The sequence below is a fragment of the Microtus oregoni genome, unplaced genomic scaffold, assembly GCF_018167655.1.
Source record: "Microtus oregoni isolate MIOR12 unplaced genomic scaffold, Mior012 000022F_ref0000154, whole genome shotgun sequence".
In the NCBI taxonomy this organism is placed as follows: Eukaryota; Metazoa; Chordata; class Mammalia; order Rodentia; family Cricetidae; genus Microtus; species Microtus oregoni.
This window is the reverse complement of record NW_024543081.1, coordinates 1491985-1507094: the sequence shown is the minus strand read 5'-3', so window position 1 is coordinate 1507094 and position 15110 is coordinate 1491985. Positions and strand designations below refer to the sequence as shown.

The window sequence follows — 15110 nt, the reverse complement described above, 5'->3', positions numbered from 1 at the left end:
ATTTTGTAGAATTCTTTAGGTAGGTCAAAAATTAAATTTCTGTAGTATTTGGCATAAATATTCAATTGTCTTATGGAGCTTACATCTGATTTATCATTATTGAATAATCAACTATAAATTTATACAAAGCTGTTATTAAATGAAGCAGGCAGAAATTATTTCAAAGGAACTTCAAGTCAGTTTATTCCTCAGAAAGTTAGGAAGAACAGGCACAAAGGTTTCATGTAGCACACATGCGAAATGAGGAGTGTCGGTATAAATGCAACTTCAAAAGACACACATACACACACACTACACATACACCACACATAGCACACACACCATACATACCACATATACACTGCATAAACATCACACTTGCCACACACACACCACATACAAATGCACACACACCACACCACACATATATACACACAGCACGGATAGAGACCTAGGTTAGAGATAAACATGTAAAGGCAAAAAGATCAGTGTCCAGCATGAATGAAACTAAAGAGGTAGCTTTTTGCAATATCTGGGCCAGAAAATACACATTCCACCTCAGATCCTTGGATGACAGCCTGAGTTTTCCACTTGCTCTGGCCAAGCAAATCTTGCCGCAGAGACAGACTGGAGGTGCTGTCTCATCAGCCTCGCAGGACTGAGACAGCGAAATGGCCCTTGTTGCCCGCACTGGCTAAAAGAAGGACCAACTAGGCGCCATTCAGAAGCATTTTGACCCAACTCCACACTAAACCACAGCTACACTGGCTATTAATAGCGAAGCTGGCCCAGAAATTAAGCATTTCCCTCTCTTCTGAGAATCAACTAATGCACGTCAAGAAAATGCTGTTAAGAGCATCTCTTCACAGCGGTGCCTGCTAAGGCTGAACGTTGGAAATGAGTACCATTCTGGTCAGAATAAGCATAGGATGTAGAAAATGGCTGGCTGTTTAAAATTAGAACCTACTGTCCTGTTTAATTTATTCTTAAAACTCAAGGAAAAACTTTTCCAAGTACTCCTGTGATTTAAACTGCATTAGCTGTGAAATTATATTTCTCAGTGAAAGTTGAAGGAAAGTGGCTACTTTCAGTCTCTGTCTTTGAGAAACTGGCCAGATTTTGATGAATGGAATTTCTCGTTGATCTGTGTGCACAACTTCCTTTAAAAAAATAATCGAGGACTAGAAATATTGAAGCAGTCAAGAACCTCGAGGGCCTGTGACTGTTCTGTGTCCACTGCAGTGCTAAGACACATTTCTATGTGTGTGTCCTCACTAGACAGTAATGCTGAATTAAAGTCAGGATCATGCAAATTATATCCATTTTAGAGCAGGCACAGATAAAGAATGGCACCTAAATTTTTATTGGTAAATAAAGATCAAATGGATTGTCTTTAGAAGATAATCTGAATTATGTTTGAATTATGCTGAAGAATCATTGTTTTTGCAACTCAATCTTTATATTATGATAATGATACAGAATAGGAATATCAGATAAAAGCTATATATATATATATATATAACAATTTAATGTATATGATTCCATGCTATATTGTGATGGATACATTATGCACTATGTAGCAGATGCTATGACAATGTAGGTACTTAGTAGAAGAGCAAGGTTTGAGTCAAGACAATCTGATGCCAACAACAGATTGACTATTGTAACACAAAATAATGGAACACTGATTCAAATACAGGTAGTGAGATAAGCAATCAACATGGAAATTCAAATGAAGGCCCTTTTCTATTTTTTTAAATGTTACTTCTACAGAAAGTCACCAAACAGATTTGACAACTCTATTACTGCCCATAGTGTGTGCATAGCTGGACTAATAACAAAGAGAAATTCTGCTTACATTACATATTCCAGTTATGTAGCTTAATTCAGATATAAATACAATAGCAAAAATAGTAAATATCCTACAACAGGTGGTGTTTCAGCTTCATTTAATGATCTTTTCTTTGGCCCCCAAACATTTAACTTAAATTTTGAGCTCTGTTTTCCTGTAGCTTTTGTTTTGTGTTTACAACACATGATTCACATAGTTTGAAGTCATGAGGCCGAGAAGGTTGATCTTCCAGTGAAAGCTCACACTATTCTTGTAGAAGACCTGCCTTTGATTCCCAGCTTCCATGTTAGTGGACTCTTAACATCTTATTATTCCAATTCTAGGAAATCTGACATCTCTTGTCTCCTCAGACAACATCACTCCTGCATATAACCACACACAGACACACACATAGTCAGGAATAAAAAAGAATAATTCTTTAAGCATAAGCATTCAATGTGAGTGTGGGTGATACCTCTGTTGGTAAAGGAATTAAGAATCTAAATTCTGGGGAGCTGGAGAGATGGCTCAGAGGTTAAGAGCATTGCCTGCTCTTCCAAAGGTCCTGAGTTCAATTCCCAGCAACCACATGGTGGCTCACAACCATCTGTAATGGGGTCTGGTGCCCTCTTCTGGCCTGCAGTCATACACACAGACAGAATATTGTATACAAAATAAATAAATAAATAAAAAAAAAGAATCTAAATTCTGTCTCCAGAACATAGATTTCGAAATGCAAGGGTGGTGGATTATGTTTGCTATCCCAGTGTCATGGATTCTCACAGGTGGGTCTCAGGGGTTCACTAGTAAGCCTGCATACCCCAGTTTGTGAGTTTGAGGTCAGTGAGAGAACCTATCTCAGAATAAAATATGCCCTCTCCACATGTACACCACACACATACAATCTTTTTAAATGTTTCAAATTACAAAGTACAACAATTTCATACATGCTCTTTACAAACTTTCTGTTATGGGTAGCACTGGCACTATTAATCTCATTTCATCGACAAGAGGAATTTTAGAAAATTTTCTCAACTGTCACAGTATAGCACCACCAGAACCTGGCAGAGGCTGATGTTACAAATTAAAATATTGAATTCACCTTTCTCTCCTTTATATTTAATGAACAAATGTACAAATTAGACAAGGGACTTTTGAAATGTTAATCTCTATCAATGTTGGGACACATTCTTTATATAAGCTTGATCAAATTATTCTCTCAAGTGCCACCAATTATTAATAATCCCAAGTTAGGATAAATAGTTCAGTATTAGGTTATTTAAAATGATAATTTCATGAACATCATCACGTTTCCATTCATTTTCTTGAACAAAAGAAGACAAAAGAAACAGCTTTACTGTTGAAAATCATCCATGGAAAATATTGCTTATGTAAAATCCCTCTCAAGCGGAACCATTATTTTTTGTGGTGTTTGCCACATTTAGTTTTGAGAAAGTGATTTCTGTCCTGGGGATGCCATGGGCATGCTGGCTTCTACCTGCCCCCAGCCGCCCTCCCTACACACACCAGAATACTGGCCCTGACTCTGGTCAAACAGAGATCTCCCATTGCTTCCTATGCACACAAAGGACAGGGAGGACGCCTGGACAACGCTGTTACCTGCTCACAATGTGTGAAGCTGCAATGACTAGTTTAATGCTTTGGATCCCCTCACTCTATTAACTGTTTCCGGGATTAAGCGTATCATACTCTGAGGGAAAGAAGGTGTGTTTAAAGGTTGGAGAAATGAGTCTAGAATTTCTGTTGATGTCTACAAAGGCAGCCTTTTTACTTCTGGTGTCCTCCATTTTCTCCCAAAGTGATTTCATGACCCCACTGTGTGAAGTCCACTTTAGTGCTGTGGTCTCTCATTAGGTAAGAACAGGAAGACAGTTCTGACACTTTTCCCTGTCAGAGAGCTTTTCCATTATGAGGATTTACTGTATTTCATTCTCACAGGTAATTGCAAATTCTAACAGAAACCCCAAATTACTCTTTCCCAAGAAATAAACCGCTTCGGTTGCTAAATACCTAGTGCTTTCTGTCAGCGGTAGTCACACTGTGGCTCAGGACAGCCTGAAGACATAGAGGACATTTGTAGACATGTTCGTCAGTTCATTCCTGGAGCAGCACCTCAGTGTTCCAAAGGGCACGGGAATTCTCAAGAGAGTAACCATATTGCAGAGAAAACTTGAAATCCACGTAGTTCTTAGGAAATGCACCTAGTTATACGATGTGTATTATTTTTAGAAAAACATATAATCCTTATGAAAATGTACCAGGCACAAACTTCCTGAAAGATGAGTGAGGGATGGGGAGGGGACGGGAGAACAGCAGGTGTCCTGATAAGGTCAGGTAGAGGAATCGTGCTCGGGTCTTCTATTGCACTACACCTTTGAAAGCCAAATTAAAGCAGCGAATAATGTGCTCGCTATATTTTTCCTTCTACAAAAGTTAGAAGAAAAATTTCAAGTGTTTCCTCCATCAGGAAATGGTAAACGTGTACAAAGATTCATATACTTACCTTCTTGCAAGCATCATGTAATATATGCACGTGGTGCATGGTAGCCTGTACATACATAGATTTTTAGAGATTGGGTATAATAATGGATAAAGTGTGCACATCTTCTGAATTTCCAATACTTAGTAAGAATTTGCTTGTGACAAACCAGAGGACAGGAGCCCTCTGTGAATATGGAAGAGTTTGGGTTCTGAGGACCTAAAGAAAATGCCTCTAAGTAGCAGGTCCCAGCATTCCTAGTGTCTCTCAAGGAGAAAGCTTTATCTCCATTTCAAGAATTTCTCCCAGTTTGGAAACTGTTGTCAATTTAAATCATTAGGTTCCTCTGGGGTCTTGGATTTAAACAACCTACAAGAACACAAAGGCATCTCAATGTGGAGGATAGGCCCTGTGTGACTGGCTCCAGCCCCTCTCTCTCTACACACCTCACCTCAAATCGTAGAGAAGCAACTCTGCAATGGCACAAACTGCCAAAGCCTTTTTCGAATTATATAGTTTCATTAACACATAACACAGCTTGGTATTCAGTGATGGGAAGGTTCTGGCCTTCAGCATTAGGCAAACAGGTATTAGTATTCATTGCTTCCACTGAGAACAAGAGGTCTCAGGCTACCCAATCAGTGAGCATCTGGTGCTAAATTTACAAAGGGAATACTAGTATACATTCTTATGAATATTTTTCTCTTAGAATTTGAATCTAAAATCTTTCTTTCTTCTTTCTTTTTCTTTTGTAATTACAAGTCTTCAGCACATATTGGTTAGTAAGTAGACCTGAACTGGACAGAATGAAATTTAGAATCCAGAAGTTCCAACTTTCTTTACTCCTTTTTCTTTCTTTCTTTCATTTTTTTCATTTCCTTCTGTTATCTTTCTTTAGGTGGGGGGAGTTGCGTGTAAGTTCTGGCTTTTGCCAGCGGGTTCTAGTTACAACTCTTGTGCTTACCAACTTCAGTTACTGCTGAGGGGGAATGGCGGGTCCCTGGACCAATGCCCACGGTGTCAGCTTCTCTCCTTTGGGCAACATCTTTGATAGTTAGGTAGCTCTTTATTCATGATTTCCACTGTCAAGGACACATGGCAAGACCCAAAGCAGGTGACTTCCTGCCCAAATTGGGCATCTGGCCATCCCCTTCAGCATTGATCTTTCCTCTTGCAGGTAAAAAGAGAAAAGACGGCAAGAAAAACATGGTGGACCCCTTTCTCCCTGTCTGTGCCAGCCTGCCTCCAACCTGGTGATCTGGACACTCACCTGTTGTGTGAAAGTCCCCCATCCCCCAAACTTAAAAAAAAAAGTGCCAAACTAGATTTGACTAATTAACCCAACCTTGTAGCTTTTGCCATTCCATTGCCCACCCTAGTTTGTAGAGGATGTTTGAGAGTTAACATGCTTTGAAGTAAGATGTTTTAAAATACTGGATTAGCTTCACTAACACCTGAAAACAACGCCTAGCATACTAACCGAAGGCATCGTATACTAGCCCAGCAAAAGTCCCATGTTTCCTATCCTGTTTTTCTTTGATATTATTCATCTCCGAAGTTAGCCCATTACCCCCAAAAGTTATGAAGAACTGATGGCATATAAAAAGGGGAGCATTGCTGCTACTCGAGCTGTTTAATTTATTACAGCAGGTAATGAAGTGTTGCTGTCCAATTCACCAATCATTTTAATTGGAGTGCAAGCTGGGTGGGGCCACACTACTAGTGACTTTCTTATCTAACTCTGTCTTCCACACTTTGGAGGAACAGTTAGAAAACGGCTATAAGCCAGGGATCATGACCTTCAGGAGTCTGGGAGAAAAGTCTGTGTTTGGGAAGAGAACTTGGATAGTGTATAGGGTGAGATTCACAGGAAGATGGCGACTTTTTCAACAGCATTAAACTGTTCACTCCTACCATGATCCATCTCGGCCTTCTCCTTCAGGGGGAAGGTTGGGGTTTTAATGAGGATTGAGCTGAAGTGAAGATTGATACTGGATGTGCAATTCTCCATAGGACTGCTTGCATTTCTTCTGTTTTCTCTATTTGAAGAGAAACCAAACTTAATCTTAAAATTCTTAATGTTTTTCCAAGAAATAACTTTGCCCTACTTAGATAGTTTTATGTCTAGCAATGAGATATTATTTAGTCCTTTCATTTAGTGATTTGTGTCCCCAGCAACTTCATCTGTGGTTGGAAAAGTGCAGGAACCATTTGAGGGTTGTGTATATTGCTCTTGGACAATTACAGTGGGTGGCTACGCTGCCAATGATTTTTAGAGGCCAAGGATCTCGGGATCTCTTATATGCGTCCTTTATATCTTCTAGATGTGCTTGGCATAAAGAACTACCTACATAATTTTTTTTACTAAATATTTAAAATTATTTTGAGGGTTTTGTCTGTGTGTCTATAAACATCAGCACGGAAACACATGTGAGTCTCTACTTAGGGCATTTTCCTATGTAGTCTGTATCTGAGGTGATACCTCCAAGACCAAGAAGAAAACAAAGACTGAAAATTCAGAAAGAAATCTCACAAAAGGAAAGGGTCTGCTAATGTTTAGACAAGGTTTCTTAGCTTCATTAATTTCCTCTTGCCTCCATCTTATTTCTAACAGGGGTAGAAGTTCTTTGTTTTTGTAATCAATATCAGAGGATGTTCAGTATTTATTTCTGTCCTATTGCTGCTAAAACTTGAACAGCTGCATGACACACTGATTTGATTTTATAGCATTACAAATTGCCATTATCCTCACAAATTTTCTGGTATTAGCAAGCCAGTTGTAATGAAGGGTCTTCTATTTGGTAAAGGAGAAGCTTTTGGCCAGTTAAAATTTACATATTTTCTTCTCTATTGACCAGTTTTGTTTTGAGATTGTTTTAATCAAATAAAAGATGATGGTTTTGATGATTTTTTTTTCAGCCTCTTCAAACTTTTGATCTGACTGCATCACTTTGGTAAAAATTAACAATGGATACAGAATATGTTCTGTAATGTGGTGTCTTGTTTCGTTGTTGCTTTATTTTGTTGTTTCATTTTCTTTCTAATTACAAACTGGCCACTTCTCAGAGGAAAGAGAATGCCCACACTGGAACCATGTTTATTTAAAGAACAGGTGCTATAACACAGGCTCTTCGGAAAGGTTTAGCAGGCAGCATTAGAAAGCCCTTCACGTTGCAGACACGTGCTCTGAGCTTTCTAATTGACATTCCCCGATTTAGTTACACTGTGCTAGGAAAGTTTGTCGCCTATCATGACTGCATTCTGTCTGACTGCTCAAGTGGTTCAGGCAATCGTCTTTCCAGACCGGAATTCTTTTATAAAATACACTAATACCAGCTGTGAGGAGCACTGAGCACTGGTTCTTTCTTCATCTACCAGTAGTCAATGATTTAATAATAAAATGGTTAAGGTCCAAGAGTAAATTAGTGAAAGAAACTATGGATGTGACAGATGGGAGACTCTCTGCCACCTCCTGGATAATGGACAGTTCTATATTCCTTCATTGGGTAACAGACCTGACACCAACTTCAGTTGTCATTTGTGGGCTCCCCAGTGCCTGTGGGAAGGAGGCTGGTAACTATCTGTGCTTTATCCTACAAGGATGAAAGGTGATGGCTCAGAGCATCCTCTGTCAACAGTCTCAGAGGATACGAAAGCAGGAGAGAAAGAACATGTGGATGGCAAACAGAAAGGGTGGAGCTAGTGGTATAACAGGAAGAGCAGTATATGTCCCTGCCTCTATCTGAGTAGTGCAGCAAGATACTCCTAGCCAAGCACAAGACTGTCCTGGCACCATCTGGCTGGATCAGGAAACAGAGATCAGCCTGTCTATAGAGATGTGAGCTGAGCTCAGAACTATGCAGTGCAGAAGACCCGGAGAGACTGTGAGGTGACTGAAGTCGGAGAGGGGTGAAAGCCAGAAAACTGCTTTCACCAACTTTATTCTCTTCTCCATCTCTTTCTTGCCATTTTCCTCCTTCCTCCCTTCACTTCTTTTTTTTCCTACTGTTTTCATCTCCCAAGTATTTAATGATGGTAAGAAAAATTAATAACTTGACTTTGCTAGGGCTAGTCACAAAAATATGTGCTTATCTTCTTCCGGATGAGGATGTCCTAAGAAATGCTGACTACATGGCAAATGCCGAAAATATTTGCCCTGGCCATTGCTTGTACAGTTCCTGATGTCAGTTCTTCCCATAAGGATTTATTGAGGGTATACAGTGACGAGAGGAAAGATGGAAGGAAGGAAGGAAGGAAGAAAGGAAGGAAGGAAGGAAGAAAAGAAGGGACCTTTGTTGTAGGAGCTGTGGGCTTGCTTTTCATCCTGCCCAGCTCCCGCACGGCAAGCTTTACACCCGAAATAACAACACACAAATTGTATTCTTTTAAACACTACTTGGCCCATTAGCTCTAGCCCTTACTGGATAATTCTGATATCCCAATCAACCCATCTCTAATAAACTGTATAGCACCGGTCTTACCGGGAAAGATTCAGCATGTCTGACCTGGTGGCTTGGTTTATTGTGTCTGCCCGGGAGAGGGGAGCATGGCCTCTGAGCTCACTTCCTCTTCCTCCCAGCATTCTGTTCTGTTTACTCCTCTCACCTATGTTTTAACCTATCAGGGCCAAGCAGTTTCTTTATTACTTAACCAATGAAATCAACAGATTGATATATGACACTCCCACATCAGACCTTAAAGTCACAATTGTGTGTAACCCCCAGGGACCTTAAAGGCACAATTATGTGTAACCCCAATGCCTCCACATCCCTTTGACAAGAGGCTCAGGAGTGAGCTCTGCTTGTTGGGTGCCTTTTTTTGTTCTAGGTTAAGCAGTTTCTTTGTCTCGTTTTCTACCACAGCACTGTCATTTGGGGAAAAAAGTTAAAATAACCAACCAAGTAACATTAACATCCACTGCCTCAAACCCTCCTGTGGAAAGCACAGCAGCCTGGCCTGGGGTCAGCTCAGGCCATCTAGAATTCCATGCTCCACAGTAGCTGTGCAGTCTGGATTTCCCCTCTCTTCCATCAAATGCCACAGAAAACACGTCATTTGCTGGGGTCCCTGCTGCTTTCCAATGATAAACTTGCAGCTCTTTTTAAGAGTAATCATTGCTTCCCAGAACCGTAACTCCTAGAAAGCTTGCAGTGATAATGACAGCCGACGTGGGCTAAGGGTTCTGAGGGACTAAGCCTGCCTGGAACCAAATTCTTTAAGCTTGTTATGTTAGTCACAATGACAGTCTAATGATGAACTCACATGACTCCCATTTCACATTTGAGAAAGCAAGAACCCCTGAGCTTAAAAACCCTGACCACATTAAATTAGCATATGAATTTTAAAGGCATGCTTATTTTGAACTGTCAAATTCCAGCTTTTTAATATTATGATGTTTTTCCTTCTGAGTGGAATCTTTATCTTGGAGACCAATACAAGAAATAACTAGGTGAGAGCCTATAGAGGTGGTATAGCCATTAAAGGCTAAGGCTCAGAATAAGAGGTTATGAAGCAGAAAGTCTTTTTTATATTAAATGAACGATTGTAAAGAATATTTTCACCTAAGGGTTTTTGGGGCGCTGGCCACTCCTTTCATCCACTCTCTCAGTTCCATTTCCTGGTAATACAGCCTCTCAGTGTTGGTGTATTAATGAGGAGTGTGTTTGCTATAAGGACTTCAGCTGTGATCACTTTGTCCATATGGTCACCAATGAACCCAAACAAGCCAGGTGTGCATCCAAGATCAACATTAAAAAATAACCACCATATATTTGCTCGGTAATTGTTTTTCGGACACTGAGCAACTCAACACAATTATGATGCACACATTGCTCCTAACAAATATACTAACATACCCATTATCATCTGTTCTCTGTGCGATATTGCTCACCTGAAACTCCAAGAATTCTAGAGAAAAACAGCAGCGAAAGGATGTGCACATGAGCAGGTAGACGCTAACCTGAGAGTTCCTTTAGTTCCTTGTAACATTGCTATACTCTAATGCTCAGCAGAGTTCTGATGCATCGTAAAAACTTATGCTCTTTTAAAACCTGCTTCTCTCCTCTTTAATCTTGCTTTTCTAATTTAATTCTCTGAAATGCTATGCTCGGTACTTGATTTTCCCATAAGTCTCATTCACAAGCTGTCCTATGTTTCAGTTTGGGATATATATATATATATATATATATATATATATATATATATATCGTTGTATTTTCTTTGAACAGCAAGTGTCCTTTATATTATGTACATATCTATATTTGATTGTTTAACATTAAATATAAGCACACTTATTGATGATGAATTTTAAAAACTCGTTTACCTTTATTGTGTTCATATATATCATTCTAAGGAATAAAAGTTACTGCCAGCAACAAGGAGTGTCTTGTGTTTATTGACACAAAAATACTTCCTCCTCGAGATTGGCAAAGGTGTGAGACATTGCCTGTCTCCCAGAAAAACAAATCACAAATACAACGACAGCCACGGAGGCTGCATACTCACTTGATAGAGCATAAGGGAGGCAATAGCAGCAGGATAAAGACAGACATGCGCTTTAGTACAACTCACTATTAAAACAAGTGCAACTTAACAAAATAGTTGATTGCTGTATTTGATAGGCACAATTCAGTTATAGATGCCTTTGTGGTACAGAGAGAGTTAAGTGGAGGCATTTTCTGAATTTCTGCACTCGATGTCTTTTAACCAAAATGATTTAGCAGCACATAATGGCTGTAGTTTATTACTTAAAATACCTCCTCTGGCCCTCAGTTTTAAGAAGGGAACAAAAATCAAGACCTGAAATAGAAGAACTTGACCCATTCCCTGGCATTTGCCAGCTTAACTCTAGTTAGTGCTTTGCTGGTCAGCTCATTTTTTTCAAGCTAAAGAGCCACGGAAACCCCTAAGACCTATCCATTTCAGCCTGGTGCAGTAGGTTTGCAGAATAAATAGGTAGCATATTTTCTACAGAATGATGTATCTATGGAAACCTATTGTAACACTATTTTATGTTCAATGACCATGGAGTCATGTGTTCTAAGACTTGTCAACATCTGATGTGATATTTTCAGGGTAGGGGCCTTTAAGTAGAGAGTTATCTTCAATATTTCATTTAAGTAAAGAAATCTCTCTCAATGTAATTTATCTTTATTGTTTTGACTATTAGGAAATTTAATAGCCAAAACCATATATAAAACGATTCTCAGAAATCCAAGTAAAATAGATTGAATACATTATCATTATAATTAATGTTATGACATATAGGTTGTAGTAAGAGGTTTAATTTTTTCTTGAGAGGGAGAACGGAATACTAGATCAAATATTCTTATATTTGAATTAAATATGGGATTCATCCAATTAATAAGCATTCATTAAAGCTCAACACGCTTTAATTTGTATTGGTTTTGCTGAAGCCAGCTACATTTTCTGTATCCAACAATTTCACTTATATCATGAGTAAATTGCTGGATTTTTTAATTTGTATATTTTAAAAGAAATATTTATTCAGGGACACAAGCACTCATTTGGAGGTCAAAGGACAACTCCATGTGTCTGGGGGTTAGGGGACAACTTTTGGGAGTCAGTTCTCTTTTTCCACCATGTGGATCCTGGAGATTGAACTCAGGTCTTAAGGCTTGGTGACAAATGCCTTTACAGACTGAGTAAGTGTTGATCCACTGCTGTTTTAATGGCAACATTTACTGCCTTCCTTACAAAGGGACACATGGAATCACTGGGTGCCAACACAGAATATGCTATCACTACTTTTTGTCTACATTTGAGGAAAAGCAACAACCAACACAAACTGCACTAATTAGAAGAACTTCAGGAAAACCCTTAGTGTATCCCCATGCATGTTTACTTCCCTAACTGACACTCACTGAGTTCTTACCTGCATTTTCATCCCAGGCCCCCCAGGCCCTCCAGGTGGCCTGAGAATAGAAGACATTAGAGCTACCTCTGTGGCACTGACTTGGAGCCGTGGTTCAGACAATCACAGTCCTATCTCTAAATACACTATCCAGACCAAGACCATTCTCTCAGATGATTGGAAAGATGCCAAGACAGGTAAGTTTGTGTGTCTAATTAGTCTTTTCATGTTTCCACCTGAATTTTTGTTGGAGTGGGGGTGGTGCTGCTTGTTGATTCCTGGCCACTTAGCCCTGAAATAATCACACAGAAACTGTATTAATTAAACCACTGCTTGGCCCATCAGTTCTACCTTCTTATTGACTAACTCTTACATATTAATTTAAGCCATTTCTATTGATCTGTGTGTTGCCACATGGCAGTGGCTTACCTGCAAAATTTCAGCATGTCTGACTCTGGCAGCGGCTCCATGGTTTCTCTATGACTATGCTCTTCTTTCTCCCAATGTACAGCCTAGCTTTCCCCAACTAGTTCGGTTCCCCTATACCTCTGCTATAGGCCCAAAGAAATTTCTTTATTCATTAACTAATAAAAGCAACACACAGATAGAAGGCCCTCCCACACCAAATTTCCTTCTTTGTCCCCTTCTAATTTTATTTTTTCCTCCCTCCTAGTCTTCCTAAAGTCCCCTTTCTCCAGTCCCTCCCCTGACGCCTTCACTTGCTCAAATTGATGGTCACTTTTTCTTTTATTACTGTGGTTACACACACACACATATAAATGCATAAATATGTAAATACAAACTGCCAAGTTTGTTTAGTCTTTCCTGTATGTGTACAATTTCAGAAAGTCAAAAATATATGTTCAATCTTTTAAACAAAGTTCTAGCAAGATGATAGGACAATTGACAAAATTGGTATTAAAAAGAAAAAAATTAGGCATGGTGAAACCCAAACTAGCCTTGGTTATGCATGATGGTATAAAGGTGAAAACCGGAACTGAGTGCCACCTTCTCAAAGGCTGCGTGTTATACACAGAATATGCATAAACAGATGACATCTCCCTCCAAATAGCGACATAATGAGTCCCAGGCAAGCCTAAAGAACACTTTTCCCACTATTACCGAGGTATTTACACACATGTGTGTAAGGTAATTACTAAAATCATGTAGAAATGTTTGAAACAAGCTTAAATTAAGATATAGACCTGTCTTAGTTGTGTATTTTTATCATATCTTAATAATGATTTATAATCTCCCTTGAGTGGCCTGATTGCTGAGAATTTATTATAGCCATATAAGCTTAGCTCCAAGATGGTGTAAGTCTACAAAACCTACAAGCAATATGAGTCACACTGTCATTTTTAATTTGAGCAGAAAATCATTTGTTGCCTATGGACCACACTAGTGGAAGTTGGCCTAATTTTTGCCTTAGGAAACCACCCTCGCTTTTGCTCCAAGGGAATGGCTCTTTTCTACTCAAGAGGTAGCCCACGGATTAGCAGCACAGCTGCAACTAGGAGCTTGGCAGAGGTTTAGGGTTCCAGCCCCCCACTCAGGGTTTCTAGACAATCAAATTGCATCCACCTGTGTCACTTTCTCTCGTTTGTAATCGATCTCTTCTCTCTCACTCTTCTCTAGCTCCTTTCAACTGAGCATTTGTCATCGAAAGATGTTTTATGCCAACCCATCGTGTATGTGTCACCTCTAGATACCAAAAGCACTTAGTCAGCTACTGATCTCCATTTTATGTTGATTTTATTTAGATCCCCCAATCATCGAAGGAAACATGGAGGCTGCAAAAGCAGTGGATTTGATCCCGTGGATGGAGTATGAATTTCGAGTGGTCGCAACCAATACTTTAGGTACAGGAGAACCCAGCATACCCTCAAACAGGATCAGAACAGATGGCGCTGGTATGTGCAAGAACCTTTGTAAATTCCATAAGCTTATGATACAATACCCCTTTAAAATACTAGAATACATTTATAAATATTTTCCATCACCAGTGATTCATCTAAAAATGTGTGTGTAGCCCCAAACAACAAAATAACTACTAAAATATTATTGTAGGGAATACATTGATAATATAAAAACCTATAAATTTTATATTTCTCAGAATATTCCACCAGAAACTTTTCAAATAAAGTTTGTATGTAGGATGTATAATTTTTAATGTAAATTGTAAATCTTTACCAGGAAGACACTGGATTAAGCAAGTTCAATGATTTTGGAAGTTCACCATGTTGATGTACCACAAAAACATTTACAGTTGAATACCCATGTGACTGGCATATATGAGCAAGGGTTAGAAAGCAGGAAGGGTCTGGAAACGAGGGAGTTGGTAAAGGTTCATGGGGTCATAGCACTGAGGAGTCATTACATAAGACACAGGGTATATACTCTGAACTTTGGGCTTCATTCTAACTAGGTTCTCATAGCAGCTAAGCCAATTCTGATTTATTACATTTTTATGCTAAAAAATAAATACCCTTTATTATAACAAAGACTCCATTCTTTCTTTATCCCATGTTTCCAAGGTAAAATGTGATTTTGTCTGATTGTCTAAAATGTCTGATTCTGACAATACTTATCCTTTTTATTAATCCCTATCTATCAAAAAAATTGGGGGTGGTTCAGTTCACATATTTTAACTTTCCTTGCCCAAAAATCATCGTTTTATTTGAGTTAAAGATGTTAAAAAAGATGATTGACTGCCATTAAAATTCTATGGTGGTTCCTTAATATCACTTCCCATATTTTTGGCTGCCCCAGTTCTTTGACCTGATTTCCAAATCGAACTATACGTTTTAATATCATGGGGTTGGCCATAATGAATTACCTTCCACAGTTCTGTGTATCTTTACGCAGCTGATCAGATGAACATGAGAACAACAAAATGAAGAAAATATTATTGAAATCCATGATTT

At 39.0% G+C, this 15110-nt stretch overlaps 1 protein-coding gene across 3 annotated transcripts in view; it reads left to right on the top strand.

Annotated features, from left to right (window-relative positions):
* Cntn1 (contactin 1) overlaps window positions 1-15110 on the top strand; it is a 280077-nt gene that overhangs the window by 217326 nt on the left and 47641 nt on the right. For 2 of the 3 annotated variants that reach the window (XM_041672023.1, XM_041672024.1), the window contains exons 16-17: window positions 12222-12380; window positions 13947-14096. In XM_041672023.1, the coding sequence (XP_041527957.1) occupies window positions 12222-12380; window positions 13947-14096 (309 nt within the window). Of the gene's footprint in view, window positions 1-5487; window positions 8630-12221; window positions 12381-13946; window positions 14097-15110 lie in introns of those variants that run through there. The other variant, XM_041672025.1, reaches the window with a different exon arrangement.